The sequence below is a fragment of the Elgaria multicarinata genome, chromosome 13 (assembly GCF_023053635.1).
Source record: "Elgaria multicarinata webbii isolate HBS135686 ecotype San Diego chromosome 13, rElgMul1.1.pri, whole genome shotgun sequence".
In the NCBI taxonomy this organism is placed as follows: Eukaryota; Metazoa; Chordata; class Lepidosauria; order Squamata; family Anguidae; genus Elgaria; species Elgaria multicarinata.
In genome coordinates, this window is record NC_086183.1 from 9,062,689 (window position 1) to 9,088,425 (window position 25,737).

Genomic DNA, 25,737 nt, shown 5'->3' on the forward strand with positions numbered 1-25,737 from the left:
TTTACCCTTGAAACGCAGGGGGAAGAACTGTTGGGTGAATTTGTTGCGGAATCTTTTCTTCGGAAAAACAGAGAGATGTTTTGCTTTCATGCTCAACTGTATAACAGCAAATTACCTTTTTTAAATCAACAATATATATATTTAAAAGCCCACTTTTTAAAAAAATGAAGCTTCAATGTGCATTTTTGGGGGAGGTGGGTGGTGGTGGTGGTGGTGGCCCTAGGCTTGCCAACTTTTTTTTACAGGCCTTTCCTCCTGTGCTTTTAACCACACTTTCATTTACAGACATTAGCTGGTGACCATAACTTCACTGCAAGCTGCAAATAAAGGGCTACCTGCTGATTTCTGCAGCTTTGAGCTGCTCTTAAAGGCATGGTCAGTTGGCAATGCTTGGGGGCGGTCCTGGTTGATTCGGCACTTTCAGAAATATGTGGTTCTGCTGAGGTCTGAATCCTTCATGGAACTGTCGCATGCGAGGAAACGGCGGCAGCTGGTTCGGTTACTCAAGCCATCTGGATTTATTTTATTTAATTATTTATTTATTTATTTATTTATTTATTACATTTTTTACCGCTCAATAGCCGAAGCTCTCTGGGCGGTTCACAAAAATTAAAACCATAATAAAACAACCAACAGGTTAAAAGCACAAATACAAAATACAGTATCAAAAGCACAACCAGGATAAAAACCACGCAGCAAAATTAAAATACAGAGTTAGAATAGTAAAATTTAAATTTAAGTTAAAATTAAGTGTTAAAATACTGAGAGAATAAAAAGGTCTTCAGCTGGCAACGAAAAGAGTACAGTGTAGGCACCAGGCGGACCTCTCTGGGGAGCTCATTCCACAACCGGGGTGCCACAGCGGACAAAGCTTGCTGACCCACCCGGTACTCTCTGCTGCTGCAGATTACATGTAAAGGCCAGAGTAGATCCATCGCACATAGTGCAGCATAAGGTGGGTGAACTGGGTTTCCTCCCCTGTTCTCCGCATGTAGGGATAAGTCTTACTCAGTAATGGAAGCTATTCATCGGCGCTTAGTTCAACCCTAGCACTTTGCCTGTGGCCTGTTCAGGCTGTAAGGGGCTCGTACCCTCCTCGGTAAGTCGATCAGTGGTCAAGCTAATGCAGAGCTGAGCGCTGAGACGCTCCCTATCCCCAAATAACCAGGCTAGCCACAAATGGCTTCTGGGCTGCTGTTAGGGGGACCACTTGTGAATCCCACAAAAAAGAAGAGGGAATGTATTAGCCTCCCTCCAGAAAAAGAGGACTGTCATAAAGTTTGCATGTGCTAATTTATAGGTCTAGAAGCACATTTAGAAATCTGTCCTCTTTAGCAGAGGTCTGCCCTCTGTTTGATGGGCTGCCCTGTTCAATTCAAGTTTAAAGACAGAGCCATCAGAACAGTTGGCCATCCACAATGGGCGCCTGGACCGAAGAGGCAAACTCACAGGCCAGGTGCTTCGCAGTCTTCCAAACTCTGGTGAGATGGCCTGCATTTCTAATTAAATTCTAATTATTATTTCTCAGCTTGCACATATACATATAAATTCGCATGTGCACACTTTATGACGGGCCTCTTTTTTTGGAGGAGTGTGTGACGCGTTTCCTCTTTTTTGCGGGGATTCGTAATTGCCGGCTTTAGTGCTCTGTGACCAGGATACACATTCGTAGAGGAGGGAGGAACTGGAGGGCAGAAGACGGACGTTCACACAAGCACTGCCCTGGGTTAAAACCTGCAAACCAACCAAGCAGTATCTCCATTTGTACCAACGGTGTTCTTTGCCGTCACGGCTCAGTTTAGGGGGTTCTGCAAGCTTTTATAAAAAGATGGCCGGGGTCAGGGAGGGGATGAATTGTGCCCAGCCCACATATTCAAACTAGACGTATTAAAATGCCTGTCCTTAGTTCATGGCTGTTATTAGCAAAATAATCATAGCTGCCGTTTGATTCCTGGATGGCGGAGTCAAGAATGATCTGAGAAAAACTCTCGCCCCTGAGGCCATGGTGCCTCTTAAAGTGCGCACAGGCACCCAAGGGTGGGGCTTGGCAAAGATATATTTGTCTCTGTCCCCTCTGGCAACTTAACTCCATATTTGTTCTGCTGCTCCTGCCTCTTCCTCGTCAGCCTCACTGAAAACAAAACCTCCAAGGCGTCTCTCTCTCTCTCTCTCTCTCTCTCTCTCTCTCTCTCTCTCTCTCTCTCACCTTCCCTCTTTATCATCACACACACCATGAGGTAAGCTAAGCAGAGACAGAATGTGTTGGTCCAGAACACCCAATGAATTCCATGGAATGTGGGTTATTGAATCTGGGGGGTCTCCCAAATCCAACATTCTAGTAAATTAATTGTTCCAGCCATGCACTGGCTGTGTTTTGTTTGACACCAGATCTACACCAAGCAGGATATGACACTTTGAAAAAAGTTTGAAAATTGTACCTGGACTGTGCCCTGGGCCCCAACAGTTGTCACTACTGTTCCTGCCGTTGTCTGTGAGGCAGGAGAGAAGCAAAAACCCAGTCGTAGGTTGCATTGGTCTCTGCAGAGTTGAAGTATTATAGCCATAGTTATTCTATTCGAAAGAGGAAGCGTGGGTTATTTATTTAATTTTCATACCGCCCAATTGCCGAGAGCTCTCTGGGCGGTTCAAAAAAGGTAAAACCATAAGAACAGCATAAAAAATAATATGAAAGCTTAAAACCACAATACAAAAGTACAACCAGAATAAAACCGATCAGCAATGCAGAGATTTAAAATGCAGATTTAAAATAGCAGAGTTAAAAGGCTAGGATAGTAAATTGCTAAAATATTGGGGAAATAAAAAGGTCTACAACTGGCGCCGGAAAGAGAATAATATAGGCCTTAGTTAGACCTAAGGTTTATCCTGGGATCGTCCCGGGGTCGTCCCTGCCTGCTCCCGGGATATCCTGTGTGTCATTTACATGAACAGGGATGACCCCGGGACGATCCCGGGATAAACCTTAGGTCTAGCTAAGGCCATAGGCACTGAGTGAAGCTCTCTAGGGAGCTCATTCCACAGCCAGGGTGCCACAACAGAAAAGGCCCTCCTCCTGGTAGCCACCTGCCTAATTTCCTTTGCCAGGGGCTCACGGAGGAGGATCCCACTGAGGCAAGCCCATTTAGGTTGCCTAAGGTGATTTTGCAGGACCTAATAACACACTACAAGTGTGTAGCAGTTGTTTCGTTTCTATGTTTTAAGAAAGCCACTTCTGGGTGGAGCAACTTGGGTTGAGTTTAAGGTGCTCAGCTGCACCTCCCTCCCACTTCGCTGTTGATTCCTCTCTGGTTTAGGGCTTTACACCAATATTTGCATGAAACATGGAGTTAGCTCCTCAGGAACTGTCCCATAGCTAATATTTTATTTTTATATGAAAATATTTCTATGCCTCCTGTCATTTAAAATAATAATAATAATTGACCCATAACATAGTTCTCTGACGATGTACAGTATTCAAGTTTTAAAACTACATAATGCTGTCAAAATATCACACTACATCAAAGCTAAAACCAGAACACACTGAATAAAAAAATAGTACGAACCATTCACATTAAGTACTATAAGAGCTTTAAAAAATCTCCGGAGGGCTAAAACCCAACTCCCACAAAAGCGGAGACAGAATTATTAATGTCAGACCTGCATGATGTTCAGTAAAAATAGAAGATGTTAAAAGACCTAGGTGAACAAAGACATCTCTGCCTAGCACTGAAAGGATGTTTATGAAGGCAGGTTATATATTCAGTGTATTTCTTCTTGGGAAAGATTTTTAGAGCCTGGTCATGCGCATTGATCAAATTGTTCAGGGGTAAATGTATATTTTATACCTTCTGGGTTTGTTTTGTTTTGTTTTGTTGAGTTGCTGTGGATCTACCCCATACCTTTGGGGTGGGACAAGGTTTAAATCCCAAGAGTCAAATAATCAGCGGAACATTCCACAAACAAAAGGGGGAAAACAAGCCCAGATGCGTTAACTTGCTCCGTTCTCATAGACACATCTTATATTTCATAAGATTTTGGAGGAGCTGTTCCAACGTTTTATTCATATCTAAGATGAATAACTCCATAATGAGATTGTACATTATGGCAATCTACATAATTACAGCTACGATGCAAATAAGTCAGAGGGAGAGAAAGAGAATCTGAGCTGAGCCATCACTAATTAATGAGTGGGAATCAGAAACCAGGCAGGGTGGCCATGAGTCCTCTTTTACAGAAGAGAGTCCTCTATTTGAGGAGCTGTCTTGTCTATTTCCGGTTTAAAGAGCCATACGAGCTGCTTCCTCAGTTGTCACCCAAACAGGCAGGCATCGAAGACACCTGGTCCTTCTAAGCTAGGGCGAGGTGTATTTCTATTTGAATGCTAATGATTTCTAAATTTACATCTAAACTTCAATTAGCATGTATTAATTTTATGCCAATCACTGTCCCCCCCCCCTTTTTTTTTTTTTTTTTTTTTTGGTGATGCGTTTCTTCTTCACGATACATAAGTGTCCATCTTACCAGGGGATCCGAACCAGAGAACCAGCAAAGAGGGAGTAAAATCTGTCATTGTCCAGACAAAATCCCAGCTGGAACAGGAAGTGCTATAGTCCTTTCCGGTTGAGGAGAGCCAGTGGCCAGCTTGGGTGGGCAGAGTCACTCCAGAACCTGGTAACCCTTTACTGCCTAAGGACATGTTCCAAAACGTAGCCCTGGTGGAGTTTCTCATTCCTGTCCCTGTAGCTCCTTCGAAAAGCCAATCACATGTACAAAATGCTAGATTTTGGGGGTCTTTGGGCAAGGCACCATCAGTGTCCCCCACCCACCCAAACTCAGAAGACATGGCTTGTGCAAACTGAGACTTCTCTGCTACTGCGTCTAATGGACTTTTTAGGTGCTCCATACAAAGGGTGCTTCGAAATGAGGTTATTATTGCGCTACTGCCCTGCTTCATTTACTGAATGTTACGGGGAGATCCAGATGTCCTCGTCTTTCGCATCACTTCTTTTGTCTTACCCATTAAGGTGAAAAAGCTGAAAAGCTGCATTGCCTCATAATTTATAGCACTAGGAAACCTCCACCTGGAATCTCCCAAAGTGAGACTAGTTGCTCTGTTGGAAGGTGAACCCTTTACCTGCCCACTCTCCGAGCTTGTTCTCACATGCAGGCCTGATTTGCAAGTGGGTTGTCATTACGTGTGAATACTGCACTATGGTTTAACTATGGGTTGTTAACCACAAACAACCCAGGAAGAGCACCCATTGTTTGTTGTTGGGTTGTAAACTCTGGATTCTTTGTGGTTAAAAACCCATACTAAAATGCAGGGTTCTCACATAACAGTAATAAATAAATAAATAAATAAATAAACCCACGATTCAATAAGAACCTGTGATTCAATGGCAACCGATATTCAACCCACACTCTGGGTTGTCATGACATGCAAACCAGGTCATAGAGTTTTTAATATTGGCTTGTAATTTGACATTTTTAAATATGATGTTTAAGACTATTGCACCCTTCCTTTTAAAAATAAAAAGCCCCAAATAATTCACAAAAGAATCCCTGGAAACTTCGAACTAGTGAATTGTAAAATCTGCTTGAATGTCTCATCAGTACTCGCCCTTATGTTTGTATCCGGGCGCAATTCAAGGTGCTGGTTTTGACTCATGCAGCTTGAAACCAGGGTATCTAAGGATCACCTACTTCCAGCTGAATCTGCCCATCATTAAGGGCTTTATCAGATGCTTTGCTCTAGCTGTAAGAATTTAGGTGGGCGGCAAGTGGAGGTAGGGCCTTTCTGGTATTGGCACACTAATTGTGAAATTCAAAGACAGTTTGCTTGTGCCTGCTTGATTATATGTTTATTTCCAGATGAAGATTATTTTGATTTCCCCAGATTTTCATAAATGATATGTTAATACACTATTTATTTATCTATCTATTTATTGTTTTTGATGGTTTTATGGTTGGTCTCCTCCTTACAGCTGTTTTAATTGTTGTTTTCCTCATTTTTGTTGGTGGTGTTTGTTTTAAATTAACGCTTTACATTTTTGTTGTGAACTGACTTGTTGTTTTACTGAAAGGCAGGACAGAAATATTTACTAACCCCTACATTTAAAAACCAAAACCAAAAACAACCCCAGTTTCCCAGGCGCCAGAACTTCTTTTAGAAATCTATTTTCAATGTGTTTTTATTCTGATTTTATTTTATTTTATCTTGTACACGGCTTTGAAATTTCGAATGGGGAGCGGTGTATAAATATTGTAAATAAATAAAAATAAATAATAGTTATGATCTTGGTTTGTTAACTTTATTTAAATAAATCTCACACTTCCATTCAGTTTGAAATCCTAGGGTAGCTCACAATTATACATTGCAACAATTAAAACACAACAAATTACATGATCTTTGCCTGTGAGGAAATGCAGGAAAAGGGGAGGAGGAGGAGAGAACACAGCATTGACAACATGGGTTAGGTGGCCACCAATAAATCACCAAAAGAGAATACCAATTTGCATATTCCAATTTAGATGTGTAGATGCAAAGTTACAGCACATCTCTGTGGTTTGTGGTTTTAACTGTTGTGAACCACCTGGAGAGCTTTGGCTATTGGGTGGTACAGAAATGTAACACAATAAAGTAAAGTAAAATAAAATCAAAAATCTCACCATAGTGTGGAAGACTGGGGCCAGGCATGTGCCTGCCTGTTCAGGTGTTAAATGCAGATGTACAGGCAGTTCTTACACTTCTTCATCCCTGAACTGGGCAGGGCATCTCTTCAAATAGAGGACGGTCCTCTGTAAAGAGGACACCGAAACACGGTCCCTCCTTTCATCAGCGCATTCATTTCTTTGGGCATGTCTACACCAGTCTTTATCCCGGGGATTGTCCCTGGATCGTCCCTGAGCAGGTAGGGACGATTCCTCCATTTCCCCGGGATATCTGCAGACACTGTTTTCCCGGGACTATCCCAAAAACCGTGGGTGGTGTGGGCATCCATCCCATCTTCTTCCCTCCTCCCCACAAGTAGCGGGGGTCAGCAGAGGGAAGGAGCCAGGACAGGGGAGTCCAGGGACATTGGGGGTGGGTGGGGAGTGGGGTTAGGGCTTTTTTGCTTTTTTTTACTTACTTTTTCGCTAGAGCGCAAGTTCGCTCCAGCTCCTGCCTTTTTTTAAAAAAAATGGCGGGTGCGACATCTTGCTTCCTCCCTAGATATTGCGCGCTGCGTGTGAACCCAGGGGGAGGATCTTGCAGTCAGCATATTGCAAGACCCCCCTCCCTCCCTAGGTGTAGACATGCCCTCCGTCTCTGACCCCAAGTGCATGCTCAGACATTTTCCAACGACAACAGAAGCGCACCTCTGAGTAAACTTCCCCTGGAAACGTCTTGGTGATCAACATTCCCCCTTCCTCTTTCCATCCAGTTTCAGGTCCGTGTGCCTCCTGAAGAATGATGGGATGGGCTTCCAGAAATGCCCCTATGTGAACGAAGATGAAGCTTGGAAGACCTACCTGGAGAACCCCCTGACAGCAGCCACCAAGGCTATGATGAGGGTTAACGGAGATGACGACAGTGTGGCTGCCCTGAGTCTCCTCTATGACTATTACATGGTATGAAAAGCAGCCGGCGTAACAACGTCAGGCGATAGAATGGCTTAACATGGGCTGTCAAACTTTTCAGGTTTTCACAAACTAAAAGTCCATGAATGTGACCAAATTACCTCAGAATTACTGCTCTTATCCCAAGGTAACGTGGTTGTCCTTAACATTTAGCCAACGGATGAGGACAAGGACAACTTCACACCTCAGGTAAAGGTGACTTGGTTGCACATAACAACCACCCAGAGTACAGGTTGAGTACGGATTGTTGTTGCATCATTGGTTATTGAATTGTGGGTTGTCATTGCCTGCAAACCCTGCACTATGGTTTAACTATAGGTTGTTAACCATGAACAACTCCAAGTTCACAATCCAACAACAAACCATGGGTTCTCTTCCGGGGGTTGTTTGTGGTTAACAATCCATAGTTAAACCATAGTGCAGGGTTCGCACGAAATGACAACCCACGATTCAACAACAACCCATAATCAACCCATACTCTGGGTTGTCGTTAGCTGCAAATCAAGCTGATGTGTGGTTGTCTACAACCATCCCCCTAATCTCAATGGGATGTTAGAACTAATTATCCCTCACAAGAGCTGTGGGCTCTTGAGCTTTGTTTGACACCTTTTCTGGGATGGGAATGGCAGGAGTTGCTCTGAGTGTGTGTGTGTGTGTGTTTTAGTGAGCGCTGGCATTGAGAAGAAGGTGGAGAAATGAAAGCATAGCCCCTCCACCAAATGGATCAATGTTTCTTTCTTTTTTTCCCCCTCCACCCTTGGCGGGTCCCAAAGGAAAAGAGGGTCCTTCCACCTGGAACAACAGGACGCAGTGAACTCAGCAAAAGGTGAGAAACAGCGCGGTCCCTTTTTGTGCAAGCGCAATGGGCTTGACTCTGAGCAACTTCCGAGTTACTGAGTTACCAATGGGGGCCACACCGAAACCTACATTGCAAAGGGTTCTGGGTTTTTCTAGTAAAAAGCGAGGTGGGTTGGGGATCCAGATTCTGTTATCAGATCAGAACACACGGCAGTCCATTTCTGGGACAGTGCAGGGCTGGATGACATGAAGGGTGATTTCATCACAGTACCGGGGCAACAGGAAACCTTCTTGGTTCATTGGACTTCTTTCCTACCCCATCCCAAGGGCTTGGGAGATGGTGAAACGTATTACACTATTCTATCCTTTCTGGGCCACACAAAGCCAGACTGATTTTTTTAAAAAATGCAGTCTGCTTCTGGAAGATGTAGCAGCCCTGATTTTGGCAGGTCTCCAGGCGAAGAGAATTCCCCAGCTGAGCGGGCCAGCGTTGAGAATGCCTCTCGGCACTGCCTTTCAGATCTGATCTGGTGCATCGACAGTGTGATTAAGAGAACATTCCCAATCCACCTTGAAGAGGGTGGGGGTGGACTGTAGTGGTGAAAGTGGTCTCTAGTATACTGGGGCCAGGATGTGACCCAGAAGGGTGACCATTTGACAAGGAGGACCGGTCTCCTGTATCTTTAACAGTTGCATAGAAAAGAGAATTTCAGCGGGTGTCATTCGTAGGCATGCAGTACCTGGCGAAATTCCCTCGTCATCACTACTGTTAAAGCTGCAAGAACCCTGCCCTCTTGACCGGGCTCCTGCAGCTTTAACTGTTGTGAGGAAGAGAGAGGATTTCACCAGGTGCTGCATGCCTACAAATGACACCTGCTGAAATTCCCTTTTCTATTCAACTGCTAAAGGTACAGGAGCCCAGTCCTCCTTTCCTTATGGTCATCCTATGACCCATCCCTTGGAACAGGGCTTGGAAAACATAGAGAATGGGTGCAGCAGATCCTGGAGCACTGATCTGTATGGGTGAATTTATTCTGGTTTTATGTGATTTTAAAGTTTTAAATTGGATTTCATGGTTTTAGTTGTAAACTGTCAAGAGAACCTAGGCTGTTGTGCAGTATGCATATGTAATACATTAATTAAATAAATAAATATGTGTGGGGCTCCAGAATATGATTCTCTCTTCCCTCCCATTTCCTTTACTGTGGCCTGGGTGTGTGTGTGTGTGTGTGTGTGTGTGTGTGTTGAATTTCACCCCGTGTCCCCCTTGCTGGTGCTAGCAAAGTACAGAGAGAACTCCGAGGGACGGCCTCCCTGTGGTCTTTCTGCACTTAGTGTAAAGGTGATAAGCCTGCTTCTGTTTCAACTGCTTCCAAAATGAGCCATGTTCTCCCTTTCATCCTCCTTGGCTTCCATGCCTTTCAGATAACTCTCCCCAAAATAAGTAAACAGTCCGTTGGTATCTCTCAGTTCAGTCCCAATTCCTGGACTCTGTGTACCCCTGAACTATGTGATAACACTTCCATTTCTTGCCCACTGCCCCAGCAGTGGGCTCATAAAGCCTTGGTGCTCCCTCACACACACGCATACACCCGATCCCACAATGGCTACGGCGGGAGGCGGGGAGGGAAAGGGCTTGGATTAACCTTTTCCTTGCTTGGGACTGATGGATTGACTCTTGTTTTGCTTCGTTCTTGGAAGGGGTTGTAACGTTGAGGTATACAGTTGTCCCTTGAGTACCGCTCAGAAAGCTGGGTTTGTATTCTTTAAAGTATATATGGAATATTCTCCTTACATAAAGAAGTTAGGAAATGACCAGCAGGAGCGGACAAGCTAGAAGGTAGGACAACAGGGCCGGCGCTACCGTTAGGCCAACTAGGCAGCTGCCTAGGGTGAGGACCTCAGCGGGGCGCAGTACTGCCCTTTAAGGGTCACAGTTTTATACAAATTAGCTGTTTTAAGAAAAAAACATAATAGAAGAATATAATAGTTCAGAAACTCTTCTTGAACAGCTGAATCGAAGTTGGCAGTTTTGGGGTGGGGGGTGCAGCTCACCTTGCCTAGGGTGCAAAATAGTCTGGCCCTGCAGGACAATGCAGCTGGGACATTGGATTGGGAGAGATACTTGCATTGTGGGAGAGGCACTGCTGTATAATGTCCTGTCTGGACATTGTAATGGGTACCATGGTTTCTAGCAGGCCCAATTCAAGGGAGAAGGTGAGGACACTCAAAAAACCTTGGAGAGTACTCAGTTGGCCCAGTGACCTGGCCGTGCCAGAAACGATTATAAGAACCTGAACTTGATGGCGGCTGGAGAGGAACGAGAGGAGCCCTCCTTGTGTGCTGTGGTCCCAGTGACAACTAGTTGTGCGGGGAGCTGTGTTGGTGATTCATCCAGTGGAGGCTGGTGGCTCTGATGGCAGTGGGGTGGTGAATCTCCTCCAGGTTTCAGTCAGAACTCTAAAGGACCTATCAGTGGTAACATTCTCCTTGCCGTTAGGCAGGATAATAATGACCAAGTTCCCCGGGGTAGTCTGAGCGACATGCTTACCATGTTAACCTACCACGTTGCAAATAGGTCCAGGTGTGTAGTAAAGTTGCCTGTCTGTCTTCCATCATTAAGTCCCTTTGCCTGACTTCTTCTTCCCCTCTAGGCACTGCCACGGAATGGACTATGAGCCAGACATTTCCTCCTTTGAAAGCTCTGCTCATCTCATGAAGCTCCTGGCCGAAAACGTTTCCATGAACCAAGAGTATTCCGACCTGCCCAAGAAGAATGGCTTAAGTTTGGAGGGCATCCCTTCGCCTCACAAGCCACCCGCCCTGCCTCCCGGCACCAGCAAACTGGAGACCAATCCTGAGAACTATATGATAACGCCGGGGGACATGTATGACAACGGCTCGCTCAATTCCCTCTTTGATTCGATCCATGTGGCTCCACCACAGCAGAGGTGGCAGCCGGACAGCACATTCAAGGAAGACCCTCAAGAGGTCAGTGAAGGGCCGCCTGGATGGCGCTGTATCAAGACATGATGCTGTGCAGCAAGAAATCCAATCTGGAAAGGTTTGGCGGAACGCAGGCTCAATCATTCAAGCCTGCCAAAACCTTTCTAGAGCAAAACTGTGTGGTTCTGCCCATCTCTATGCAGGATGTGACATGTATGATATAAATGGGAGCAGCCCAAATTGCACTAATTAGGCGTGCAGAGGGCGTGCCCCTTACAAACTCAGTTAGCCGTCCTGGAGATTCAGCAGAAAGGAGTGTTGTTTCACTGGAAGGACTTTGTGACATTCCCTCCTTTGTGATATTCTCTCCTTCGGCTTCCTTAAATCATCTCTCCTTGTACGTAGCTTAATCGTGTTGTTCATCTTCTATGGCTGATTGCGAAATCAACCTTTTCCCATCCCATCAGGGCCAGGCCGTCCACTGGGCAGATGCAGAGCAGCCAATAGTTGAAAAATAAGAGCAGAAGGAGACTTAGGCCATGTCCATCTCCCAGCAATCGCCGTCTCACCCACTATTCCCATCTGCCCCCAGTGGACCACCATTTTGTGTATATACACTCACACACACGGTAGTATTGTAAAGACTATGGAATGACAAAGCTAACAGGAGTCAAGGGGAGATCTCCCAGTCCAAGTGACAGAGTTCTCACAGGCTTCTGGACTAGTGGGGGGGGGGGGTACGGTCATAAGAGCATAGGAACCTTATACTGGGTCAGACCCTTGGTCCATCTGACCCAGTGTTGTTGACACTGGCTGGCAGCAGCAGCTCTCCAGGATTTCAGGCAGGAGTTTTTCCTGCCCTACCTGGAGATGCCGGGGGTCGAACCTGCGACCGTCTGCATGCAAAGCCGGGTGCTCAGCCACTGAGCCACGGCCCCTCCCAAGTCAGCTGCTGTGTCCCTGTTCCCACATTTCGTTTGGCTCCCATTATTCAGATGTTTTGCTTTGTACCCAAAGCAGGAAAAGGAAGCCTGCTGTGGTTCCCTATATACTCCTGAGGTTATTGGGAAGCGGTTGACCAGGAAGAGTTTTGGGATGTGGCAACACTGATACCATGTTCATAAATTGACCCCATCACCATCTGGGCTCCCTCTGTTCCCTGGAGTTTGCTCTGAAGGCTGGCCGGGAAAATATTATTGAAGAGCTGGACTCCAGCATTGTGTCTCTTCTTCAAGGCCTGATCCTGTGACCTTGACTAAAGTCAGTGGATTGAGAGTAGGGAATAGTTCCATTTTCTTTTATTGACTCTGCCGGTGTACTTGTTGAAAACCAGCCTGGCACAGCTAAGCGGCTGAAGCTTTTTCTTAGCAGTTTTATCTCCGTCCCAGCCAAAATGTCACCTGCTAAATTTCTGCATGTTGATGAAATGCTGGGGAGACCTTCCAGTGTGAGCCGTCCCCAAAGTCAGAACGTTTGGGGCGGTTTATTTGGCTTGGTTCCAAAAGGAACAGGACAAACCTTTGGGATGTTGAGTAAGCTGTATTTCCTGGGAAGAGTTTGAATACAAAAAGGTTCATATAGAACTGTTCCGATTTTGTGTTTCTACAGTCACTGATCTTCACTGATATCCTGAAGTCCCAGACGGAAGCACCGTGTTCGGAGGGCTATTCTGTCAATGACGCCAAGAGGTAACTGCTACGGCTTTCTCAAGTGCTGCTTAACCCCCAAAACGTAGGCAAAAATCATGATTAGATTAAGTCTTTATCCCACACTTCCTCCCAGGACATCAGCAATGGTGTACATCGGGCTGCAGAACCTAAGCCCAGAGGCTAAACCTAGCTTGCCTGTGATCCCAATCCAGTCTCCGGGTTTTCCCGGATGGCCATGCTCCTTCCCCTGATGGTACTCCTTTTCCCACACCCATTGATCATTTAGTGGTGTCCTAGCTTTTTCTGCAGATTTCCCCACAATCTAAAACCTTGAAATGCCTCTCCTAAGTCTTAGGCCTTAGCTAGACCTAAGGTTTATCCCGGGATCGTCCCTGTTCAGGTAAATGACACACAGGGGACACCGGGAGCAGGCAGGGAAAACCCCGGGACGATCCTGGGATAAACCTTAGGTCTAGCTAAGGCCATAGTTGCTGGCAACAAGTGCTTCATACCAAAATAGGCTGGTATTTTTTGCCCCTTTTGCCATTAATCTCCGCCCACTGCTGGGAAGCCCCCCTTCCCCCCTCTTCCCCAAGAATCTCTGTAATGAAATTTGACTCTGAGGCGGAAAGAAATTCAACATCCCGTGAAGTACGGTCCCCTTCTTTTTATCCTCACAACTGCCAGATGTGTCAGGCTGAGAGGTGCTGACTGGCCCAAGCTTTGCGGCTGAGCAGGGATTGATTCTAAGACCAGCACCCTCTCACTACACGACACCAGCTGTGTTGAAGAAGGGACGTGTCACGGGCGGCATTTCCTCTTGCCGGCCCAGGAGTTCCGTCGGTGCCAGGGCGAAAGCGGTCGCCCAATGCGTTCCTTCCTACCACATCCTCTCCACCCTTCGACACTGTAAATGAAGTGTATTAGAGGAGGCTTGAAATAGCTGGTTGTCCCTAGGCAGGGAAGCCGTCCTAAACGTGGCTCCCCTTCATTATAGCTGCGTGGTTATTAAGCGCTTGAAGCACCACTAGGCCTCGTGTTAGCATTGCGGTAAAGGCAAAGCTACTCATGTTGCTTCTCACAAATAGTTGTCTGCACACAGCCAGAGGGCCAAGCAAGGTGTGGCTGGCCATGTGTATTTTACCCACGAGTCTGCTCCATTCATAAATTGGATCTGTGTGCGTGTGTGTGACATAAAATGGAGCATGTGGGTGAGGGAAGCGAAACCCGGACCCTCTCTCCTTTACTTTGCTGGGTTTTGTTCCTTCAAGCAATCCTCTTCCCCTCAGGCTCATTTCTAGCATTGGAGCAGGACTAGTAGAAAATTGCCGCTGAGCGTAGTGTGTGGTTAAAAAAAAATATTGGGAGGAAGGCCCAGAGGGGACGAAATACAAAATTCTGAGGAGAAGCAAGCGTTGACCCACATGCGAAAATCCTGAAGCAGAGAATGATATACTTCACATTAACTCTCAGAACCGAAGTGAACGTTCCTTCTCTGAAGTTGATCCTATTAATTTTGATGGTATTGACATCCGAGCAGGCCTACTTAGGGATATGGTCTCATCTTCATTTCTAGTTTATGATTTAGTTGTAATTTGTATGTGAAAAGTGCTTTCTCTTCAAGTGATCACTAGTGTCCAGCATGAGGTACTGAGTGTGCAAGCTACTTGTATGGGGGTGATACACTTGCCACATTCTGGTGCTCTCAAATAGAGGTGAGGCAGGGGGATCAAAATCACCAAAACTGGGCAAGCTTTTGAGATCTCCAGATCTCTTCATCAGACAAGATGCCGCAAAATGCATGTTAGTGGTATGTAGACGGCAGCTAAGAGTGGAATAGGAGTGTGCGTGGTGGGGAGGCTGACTGGATATTGTACTCAGAGGTGTTCAATAGCCAGAGTCTCTCCACCACTAACACCCTACTTCTGCCAACCTGCTTTTTATAACATCTTTCCTCTAGAAGAGTTCTGGAGAACTCGAAAGCTTACACATTTTTTCTGGATTTTGGTTGCTCCTAGTAAAGGTATTTCTCAACTGTGTGTTTATTTACTGTCTTTCTTTTTTCTTGATGGTTCCATTCAAGTGACTTTGAATACACGTTGGGATCCCCTAAAGCTATTCACATCAAATCAGGAGATTCACCCATGGCCTACCTCAACAAAGGACAGTTCTACCCAGTCACGCTGAGGACCGTCGGAGACGCCAAATGTTTACACTTGACCTCAAATAAAGTGAAGGTAAGCGACAGTCTGAGAACCTCACACCCAAACAGCTGAGATGATGGCTACAGAGGCCTAGGCCTTGGGGGAAAAAACCTCCCAGAATAGATTGAGTGGCCAAGATGGAGGCAGTGGTTGCTGCTGTTGCTACTGCTGAAAAAGGTCAAGTTTTTCTCTTCAGGGATTTTTGGAAAATTTGGGCAAGGGGTGGAATTTCCCAGGGATTTTTGAAAAAGCTGAAGAAAGATCTTCCCTTCCCCCAGGGATTTCCAGTCCCCACCCCCTGCCCATTCCAATTTTTCAATTTTTCCCCAGGCCTTCACAGTCTCAGGTTTATGACGAACTTTGTGAATTTTGGTAAATTCTTATCAAAACGAACTGAAATGCAATCTGCCCCCGCCAAATTGAATGCTACAGCTGTCCCCAGCATGGAGAGGGCCGTGATGTACCTGCCTGCCATGCAATTGTAGATGAGGAACCTGTAAGGAAAAAAAAAGAGGCAGAAACCCTAAATTAAGCACTAACATGATTAAATAGGTAGGGATTCAAACCCCAAATCAGAACCCTGGGCCTGGCTGGACGAATCCATCCTTTTCCATTCCTCCCACATTCATTTTTTAAAAATCTTAAATTCTTTTTGTCCTGACGATAGAGAACTTAATGAATTTTCGTGAATTCTTATTGAAACTAAACAGAGAGTAAATTCTTTTTCATCCCTTTTTTTGGTGTTCTGAAGCCAGAGCTATTTTATAACCAATAGTTATGGCAGTTTCAGAAACTGGTAAATCTAGCATTACCCGGAGCCAAATTTGATTTTGCAAATGAATTTAACGACGAACACTGCATGTCGTTTCTCTGAGGTCTTATTTTCGCTTTTCTCCTTTTTCCCAGAGTGTTGTGATGGTAGTTTTTGACAATGAAAAGATTCCAATGGAGCAGCTGAAGTTCTGGAAGCACTGGCACTCCCGCCAACCCACAGCCAAGCAGAGGGTCATCGATGTTGGTACGGAAAACGGAGACGTTATGCGGTTTCTTTTCTAGGAGGGGAAGAAAATTGATAACAGTGAATGCCTTTTCTTCTAGGACAGGGGTGTTGAACCTCTGGCCTGTGGGCCAAATCTGGGCAGTCCCAGTTTGCCCCTTGGGGTTCCCCTATGGTCAACCCCCCTTCTTCTAGCCCTACCCTCTTTCCCATGACCGCCAATTGTTCGGTGTTCCTCGTTTTTGCCGGTTTTCCCCTCAATCTAAAAAATTGAAATGCTTTTCTTAACACTTAGCTACTGGCAGTAAGGCCTTTAAAGTTAAAATTTGCTGCCGGGGGGGGGCAGTTGTATTTTGCCCCCACTCATTTTGCCTTTAGCCTTGCCCATCACTGGAATACAGCCCAAGAGTTTTTCCCAAAATTTAACACAACTTTTGGACTGAAAGGGGGTTGATACCCTGGTTCTAGGGGCCTCACTGCAGTCCTTACCAACACTTTCGATATTGAACTGAGTGGGTTGCCACACAAATTTGCCACGGAAGGTAAATTCCAAGAAGGCTTTCACCATAGAGATTCCTGAGATAGAGTGATGTCACTGGCTATCTATAGACAATCGTGGCAAATGGATGCTTTCATCTGCCTTTTTTTAACAGCAGCCCTCTAAAGCCACTGACCTAGTTTGCAGATAATGGTGGCAAATTATGGGTTAATTACACAAAGAACCCACATTAAACAATCCAAAGTTAACCTACGGTTAGTTCTTAGGTTAACTTTGGGCTGTTTAAACCACAAATAACCCACAGTATCTGGGTTCCCACATTATGAAGCACCTTACGATCAGGCAATCAGAGGTTGCATATCAAAATCGGAAGCAGCTCATTCATGGCGTGTGCAATTTAATTAACCCGCAATTTGCCGCCATTACGTGCAAACAGAGCTGCTTTGGAGTGTCAGTGCATGAGAACTGCGGGGCAGCCAGCAGAAGGAATCTACACACACACACTTTCCTTTCTCCACTATGCATACAAAGACAGGGCCCGTCTGGATCACAAATCTTCAAAATGATGGTAGTTACTTAACTCAACAAATTCTAATTGAGCAATTGAAGAGTAACTGCCTGTTTTGTGCCTTCCAGCTGACTGTAAAGAAAATTTCAACACCGTGCAGCATATCGAGGAGGTGGCTTACAACGCCTTGTCTTTTGTCTGGAACATTGCTGAGGAAGCAAAGGTATGATCTGAACCATGCAAAAGGTGCAATTCCTATCTCTATACTGCAACCCTATAGCCGTTTTATAGGTGTTCAACTGCTCTGGCATCCCCCAAAGCACCCTGGGACGTGGAGTTTGGCAAAGGGTGCTGAGAAATCCTTTAGAGGTCCCTAACCTGTCACAAAGAGCTACAGTTCCCAGGATTCTTAAAGGGGGGAAAAGGAAGGTTGAAATCACTCATATGCAAGTAGAATACAATTCTGTACAGGCCTACTCAGAAGTAAGTGCCATTGTGTACAGTTTTAACCCACCTTTCAGCCAAAAAGTCTCCCAGAGTTGTCTACAGTGGTCAGAAATCCTATGGGTGCAGTGGAGGCTGGTGGCTCTGATTTTGGTGGGGCTGTGAATCCATTCTGGGTTTCGCTCAGACCAGCCAGATCTATAAAAGAGCCATCCAAGGTGCTGATCCGCATCCTCAAAATAGATTTGTCACTTTGGAGAGCTCCTTTAGAATTCTGGCTGGCTCTGACTGAAACCCAGAATGGATTCACAGCCCCGCCGAAATCGGAGCCACCAGCCTCCACTGTATGCATGTCTGCTTGGAAGTCCCATTGAGCTGAATAAGGGTTACTCCCAGGTAACCATGTATAGGAGTACAACCTTAATTTTTTTTGTTCTGAGGTTTCAGCAGGCCCTCTTTCTTTCTTTCTTTCTTTCTTTCTTTCTTTCTTTCTTTCTTTCTTTCTTTCTTTTTAGCCCAATGGCACCCGTGGCCTTTTTTCTCTTTCTTTTTCTATAAAATAACTGCGAGGTTTCAAAACAGCAAGGCAACTTCTTCTTCTCCCCTCCCCCTCCCTAGAAATATTCCAGGCATGCATATCATCCTCTGGGCCACATAGGTTAGGTGTTAGTTACCAGAAAGGTTCTGGCCTGGGGCTGCTGAAGGCGGAGGTGCCAGAGGGAGAGCGAGAAGAGCCCTCTTTCTAGTTCCTTCCACCTATCACACTGTGCCCCTAAACTCTGAGCAAGACTTGGAGGATAGCACTCTAGTCCTCACGGAGGTTAAGGCTCTGCATGGCGGTATATATTAAACCCAGGATCGCAGGCCGTATGCCTCTCAAAAGGCGGAGGCTGCTCTGGCATCCACACCCTGCTTCTTGGCTTCCCGTGGGAGCATTTGGTTGGCCAGTGGGGGAAAAGAACGCTGGGCTAGAGATGAGCCTTTGATCTGATCCAGCCCAGCTGCTCTGAGGTTCTTAAGGCCTCCTCTTCTACAGGCCTGCTGAAATCACTTCCAGGCTAGTGCTGCAATAGTTTGGCAACTTGGAGGCCAAAACATCTGGAGGGTCACAACTCCCATCATCCTTAGCCAGCATAGCCAGCAGTGAGGGATCATGGGAACTGTAGGCCAAGACATCTGGAGGGCCACAATTTGCCCACCTTGGAGAGTGATTTTACTTGCTTCAGAATTAAATTATAAAAGTGTGTGTGTGTGTGTGTGTACGGATATATGTATGTATACACACACACACACACACACACTGGCAACATTTGTATAAAAAGAGGCACCTCTGAGCATATGCAGAGCGCATCCCTTTCACTAAGAGCAAGCGCCCCCCCCCCCCCAGCAATGGGGCTCCCTTCCACAGCTTCTTTCTTGAACTCTAGCAATATATAAATTCAACGCTGCTTCCATCTCTTTTGACCTCACCCGTCCACTTCCGCCACTGCTGCTTCTGCATTCACAATGCAGATGCTCCCCTGAGTGTAGCACATCCTATAATGACACCATCCCAGCGGTCTTGCGTCTGCTGGGATTCCGTGCACCTTTTCAGACCAGTGCCATGGCTGCCACTGCATCATGCGTCCTCCCTGTTCTTCCTTGCAGGTGTTTATTGGAGTGAACTGCTTGAGCACAGACTTCTCCTCCCAGAAGGGTGTGAAGGGCGTCCCTTTGAATCTCCAAATAGATACTTACGACTTCAGCACTGGGACAAACCGGCTTGTCCACCGAGCTGTCTGTCAGATCAAAATATTCTGCGATAAGGTAGAGTGAAGCCTTTTTAGCAAGCTTTCTGCAGAGGCTGGTGGGGGAAGACTCCCCCAAAATGCTTGGGGCTGGCGGTTCAGCCAAAAGTCACATCTGAAGCTTCTAAAACAAAGGCATCACCTTTTCAGAGGAGCTTTGCAAGAGATGAACTGCTAGATGTAGAGTTTGGCTCTGAGGAAGGTGAAAACTATGCCAAGAGTGAGAAACTTCCAGTCTGCGGTGCCTTTGGATTATTATGATTATGATTATGATTATGATTATGATTATGATTATGATTATTTAGCACAATCAGTGTACATGGTGCTGTACAGAGTAAAACAATAAAATAGCAAAACCCTGCCGCATAGGGTTACATTGGGACAAGCAAGCTTAGAGTGGGAGAAAGGTCCCATTAGGGCCGGTGGAACCGTTTTTGAAAGCATAATTGCTGCGCAGGGTGGGATTTTTGGAATTGGGGGGGGGGCAGCTGGGCAAGGAAGAATTAACCTTACCTTCCTTGCATCCATCAAAAATCATGCCCATCCCTGTATGGCAATTTAAATGTAGAAAAAAGCTCCCATTAATATGAATGGGATCTTTTTTCTAAGCTGTGCAAGAGTTCAGGTGGAAATTAGTGAAGAGCTTGATCCAGGCTGCCTCAGATGTGTGTTTATGAGTAAAAATGTTCTAGAATCGGAACATGATTTTAGTCTAGAGGGGCGTTCCATGTTCTGTAGCCTTTTGCTGAGGGCCGAACCAGACATGATGTCTACAAGATGAATGCAATCAATGCGCAGTTGTGTGGTGTGTGTTTTTTTAAAAAAATAATTGCAGGGCCCAGACTGCAGCAGCTGGAGAAGGGAGAGTTTCACCCAAGGGTAGACAACTTGTGACCCCTCCAGATACTGTTGGACTGCAATTCCTATTATCCCTCACCATTGGCTATGCAGGTTAGGGCTGATGGGAGTTGTAGTCCCAGCAAAATCTGGAGGATCACATGTTTCCCTCCCTTGCCAGCCAACAACAATGGCTCCCCTGAAGCGTCTTTTTGCATCAGGAGGGAAGCCTCCATACTAGAGATATAGATAAAGCGTGCACATCAGTTTCATTCACAATTCATATCACATCGAACTTGGCCCTTAGTGGCTGGTTCAGCTTGGCTGTTTTCTCACTCCCGAAACTTTCAGAACTTTGAAATGGGGGATGTCTGACCTGAGGCCACACCAGGGAAATGTTAGGAAAGGACGAATTAATTGCATTCATATAACTAATGTTATGCCTGATTTGGCTCCTATGTCTAATTTGGTTCTAAGATAAATGCTTACATTTGGATTGTAAGCTCCTTGGGGCAGAGACCTCTCTCTCTCTCTCTTTCAGTTGTTGCCTATGCAAAATGCCCTGTACATATACAAGCCAGCTGCCAACATTCCTTCTTCTTTAGGGTAACCGAGAAATGGTTAAAAGGGCTATAATTTGAAAGTCAATGTATTGGCAGGGAAGCGGCTGGAAAACCTACCTTCTGCCTCCGGCACTGAATGCCCACGGGCAGGAGGTGTTCCTGAGCCCCATTCCATTCTCCTATATAAAAGAGCCGTGGTCACTCGCTCCTTAGAAGGAAAGCAAGGCACAGCTCTTTGGGGGTTGGGGGATGTTGCACTGGAGATAAAACCTGCCTGGGTCTTCTGCCCCCCTGAAATTCCTTCACAAACCAGGAACGCCCCAGCGTTTGTGCCTTGTGTTTTGTGACCAGTCTCCCAGGGCTCCTGATGTCCAGAGGCTCTCCGCCCTCTGCATGGACCCTGCCTGCCTGCCTTGTAAGCGGGGGCACTTGCCTAGTGGGAAACGGCCTCCACGCTCAGGGCAGCCACAGATAGCGGGGCTGCGGCTGACCACCCCTTTCCCTTCCCTTCCAGGGAGCAGAGAGGAAGATGCGAGATGATGAACGCAAGCAGTTCAGGAGGAAGGGGAAATGCCTGGACGCCAATAATAACGGTGCGTAGAAGGGGCTGGGTGAGCTGGGGCGGCCCATTTGGAAACACTGCCATCAGGGGAAGGCGCTATGATCGTAGGACCGAGGCCAGGGGCGTCTGCTCCTAGTCACTGGCCACAGGATCCAGGGCTCCTGGGATGTTTGCATTATCTTCACTCCAGCAAGAGGCCTGGTCAGGCCAGACTAGCCTGGCCCCAACTGGATTTAAAGACCTGTTTCAAAAGTGCACCTCTTCACTTATTTTATTTATTTACTTATTATGGGATTTACACCCTAACACATGCCCTCCAGGAAGCTTACAAAACAAATCTATATTCAAAGCATAATAAGTCACATGTCAAATAAAAACACCAATAAAAACTACAAAAGATAGCAGAGGGAACGAGCAGCAAGATGGAAAAAAAGAAAAATAGAGGCTGAAACCAGTTACAAGATCGAAATGCCTTTAAAAGCTTATGAGGAAGGTGAGATGGACGTTTGTTTATTTCTTTGTTACAAGTATACTCCGTCTTTTCCTCCAAGAAGCCCAGGGCAGTGTACATGGTCCTGTTCCTCCTCTCCATTCTATCCTCACAACAACCTTGTGAGGTAGGTTAGGCTGAAAGTCAGTGACTGGCCCGAAGTCACCCAGTGAGTTTCATGGCCAAGTGGGGACTTGAATCCAGGTCTTCCAAGTCCCAGTGCAACACTACATCACAGTGCCTGGGTTTGGAAAACACGCTAACCCACACTCAGTGGTTGAGTGTGGGTTGTTGTTGAAACTTGGGTTATGGTGTTGCCTGAACCCAGGACATTTTCCACATGCAGTGTGGCTTATTTTTCTTGAACAAGCTGTCTTCAGAACCCACGGTTTGTTGTTGGGTTGCTCAGGGTGGTTTAACAAGCCACACTGCATGCTGAACAAGCCTGCCTGTGGAAACTGCCCTGGGTTCAGACAACCTGCTAACCCGCAGTTCAACAAACAACCCATGGTTCAGTGTGTTGTATGTACAGCTCCACTGGCTCTCTTGAGGGAGGCCTAAGATAGCTGTGAGGAGGCCAAGTGCACAAGTCTAGGGTGCAAGTCCCACAGTCTGGGCAGCGCAACTGCAGAGGCGGTCCCTCCAGTCAGCACCTTCTGAACTTCCAAAAGTGCAAAGAGGAGAATCCAAAGGTGCTCTCAGTGGACAGGCAGCTTCACATGGAAGGATGTGGCCCTTTTCAGATGCCTCTTCAAAGTGATTTCAATCTTCTACCATCCTCCTCCACTCCTTTTCTCTTGTTCGTCTAATCATGTGTGCGCCTGAGCAGAGGACAAGCGTCTTAATTTGGATCTCTGTGTGGCACCTAAATATGGAAAGCACTCTAGAAATTATGATGCTGTTGATGAGACAAATGTGCTTCTGGCTTATTCTAGAGTCTCTCTCTCCCTCTCTCTCTCTCTCTCTCTCTCTCTCTCCCTCTCTCTCTCTCTCTCTTTTTCTTTTTAGTTGTCTACAGAGACAATCAATCATTCTTGCTAAGACTAAGATCTGGGAAGTTTCTATAACTCCCTACACAAACCACTCAGTCCCCTTTCTGTTAAATAGCCTCTCAAAGGCCTTTTTATATCAAAAGATTTTAGGGGAACTGATTGCATCAGTCACGGCTGCTCTGTTTCAATGGTGTTCGCTTTCAATGTGATTTTTCTAAAAATTGATTTCCGATTTTGTAACCTGATCCAAATAATAGCTTGGGGGCAGGTATGGGGCAGAAGTGTTTTGCTCCAGGAAACAGGGCAGAGAAAATGGTTTTGTTTGTTTTTTCTAAAAAAAAATTCCTCTAGAGCCATGGCCATGATCCAAAATTCACCTTTTGCAAAGCAGTGGCTTTTTACCAAAGAAAAAGTTGGGAGCCCAGTCACAAATCTCCTATACTAGCCTTCCCCATGCTGGCTGGGGGATGCTGGGAGTTGTAGTCAAAACATCTGGAGGGCATCAGGTTGGGAAAAGCTGCCGTATCCAAGGCTGTCCTGCCTTGTCTCTTTTGGCCCTTAGTCACACCAACGCCGTGGGGCAGGGATGACACGGAGCACCTCTGCCTCTCCTCCGCACCTCTTGTTAAGCCTCCGGTAGCAAACATGGTGGGAAAAGAACTTTCATTTCTGCCTTCCAGGTCTGAAAAGCTGTTTGGTTTCAGGCTTCAGAGGCAACGAAATCACATACCTCAAGCCAGAGGCTGACTTGGAAACGCAGCCTGTCCTGTTTATTCCAAACGTCCATTTCTCAAACCTCCAGAGATGTGGAACGGTAAGTCCCTTTATGGCGTCACACCTCTATCAAAGCGGCTTTCTGCATCAGGATCTTCAAAAGTTCAACCCGTCTTGGTAGTGCTGGAATGGAATGAAGCTTCCAGTGCTGTTGTCTGACAACTTTTAGACCCAATCCGGGGGTGTTGCTAGGCACTTAAAAGGTTTGAGGTCCCCAGCCGCAATAAGAACATCAGAAGAGCCCTGAGGCTGGATCAGACCGAGGGTCCATCTAGTCCAGCACTCTGTTCCCACAGTGGCCAACCAGCTGTCGGCCAGGGACCAACAAGGCAGGACACGGGTGCAACAGCATCCTCCCACCCATGTTCCCCAGCAACTGGTGCACACAGGCTTGCTGCATTTGATACTGGAGGTAGCACAGAGCCAACAGGACTAGTAGCCATTGATAGCCTTCTCCTCCAGGGATTTATCCAACCTCCCCTGTAAAGCCATTTGGTGTACTTTTGCATATGGTGATTTATATCTATATAGGCAAAATCGGAATTAATTACTAGGATTTATTTATTTGGATTTTATAGAAGTCAGAGCCAACCAATTAATTCCTCATTCAAATCATCTCGATTTAAATGCATTCTTCAATTAATTTGCACCCTGCCACAGATCATCCCAAATCAGTAGTCCCTCTTCATTTACTTTTAGCTCGCAGTGGTGCGAAGGCTTTTAGGTTTTTCATGGTTCTTCACGCATATGTACATGCACGCCCCTGGCGTTGGCAACGACGGACGCTCAGGACTCTGAGGAGTAGATCAACCAGGGGAAGCTGGTGGCTCCAGTGTCAGTGGGGTGGTGAATCCGCTCCGTGTTTCAATCAGTGCTCTAAAGGAGCTATTCAACCTTGGGAGCTACCAACCTCTTCTGGATTCAAGGCCTGGGGAAGTCAAGTGAATTTGTCGCGGGATTGCTGTTTAATTTTTATGTAGTTGCTTTAAACCCCTTAATAACCGTAGCAATGTTAGCAGTACACGTCAGTTGCACACACTCTTCTTTTTTTTCTTTTTCCTTTTTTAAAGCGAAAGGGTTTGTGTCTTTGACATGTGGATCTAATGAATATGCCCCTTTAATTGTTCATATGAGCCCTGGCTGGGAATTCTGGGAGTTGCAGTACAACACATCTGAAGAGCGCTAGTTTGGGGAAGGTTGAAATAGTCGCTCAGGGTTTAAACCGATGAGTTGATCAGCAATGGATGTGATCCTGTGGAACAATTTATGAGGTCTGAATACCACAGGGTTTGCTCCTCAGGGGCCAGTTGTGCCAAGATGTGGAGCCACTTTTTATGCCATAGAATCGTAGAGTTGGAAGGGGCCTATAAGGCCATCGAGTCCAACCCCCTGTTCGATGCAGGAACCCACCTTAAAGCCTACCTGACAGATGGCTCTTCAGCTGCCTCTTGAAGGCCTCTAGTGTGGGAGAGCCCACTGCCCCCCTAGGTCATTGGTTCCATTGCCATTCTGCTCTTACAGTCAGGAAGTTTTTCCTGATGTCCAGCCGGAATCTGGCTTCCTGTAATTTGAGCCTGTTATTCCTTGTCCTGCACTCTGGGAGGATTGAGAAGAGATCCTGCCCCTCCTCTGTGTGACAACCTTCCAAGTATTTGAAGAGTGCTATCATGTCTCCCCTCAATCTTCTCTTCTCCTGGCTAAACATGCCCATTTCTTTCAGTCTCTCCTCATAGGACTTTGTTTCTAGACCCCTGATCATCCTCGTTGCCCTCCTCTGAACCCCCTCCAGCTTGTCTGCATCCTCCTTGAAGAGAACGTCCTCTAAATCATGTCTCTCTTGTCTCTTCTCCAACAGGTGTTACCCACTGCTGGTGTTCCACATGACCCTAGCAGGTACGTAGGGGGTTTGGGTGTGGGTGATTTCCTTTGGCTCACCTGCCCAAAATATCCTTGGACACGAAGGGCTTTTCTACATGAGGCATTTGTTGTGCATTCATCCTTCCCTACCATCTTGAACCTCAGCCCACTTTTGTCCTCGGTCCCACTTACCACAGAATGTGCCCCCAAGAG

At 46.2% G+C, this 25,737-nt stretch overlaps 1 protein-coding gene across 1 annotated transcript in view; it reads left to right on the forward strand.

Annotated features, from left to right (window-relative positions):
• The window catches only part of GRHL3 (grainyhead like transcription factor 3), a 58,377-nt gene that overhangs the window by 15,960 nt on the left and 16,680 nt on the right, over positions 1–25,737 (forward strand). Inside the window, exons 2-12 of the mRNA XM_063140812.1 lie at positions 7,422–7,608; positions 8,391–8,443; positions 11,070–11,406; positions 12,970–13,049; positions 15,094–15,247; positions 16,121–16,232; positions 17,347–17,441; positions 19,310–19,468; positions 21,364–21,442; positions 23,574–23,707; positions 25,523–25,560. Of these exons, the coding sequence (XP_062996882.1) occupies positions 7,422–7,608; positions 8,391–8,443; positions 11,070–11,406; positions 12,970–13,049; positions 15,094–15,247; positions 16,121–16,232; positions 17,347–17,441; positions 19,310–19,468; positions 21,364–21,442; positions 23,574–23,707; positions 25,523–25,560 (1,428 nt within the window). The remainder of the gene's footprint in view (positions 1–7,421; positions 7,609–8,390; positions 8,444–11,069; positions 11,407–12,969; positions 13,050–15,093; positions 15,248–16,120; positions 16,233–17,346; positions 17,442–19,309; positions 19,469–21,363; positions 21,443–23,573; positions 23,708–25,522; positions 25,561–25,737) is intronic.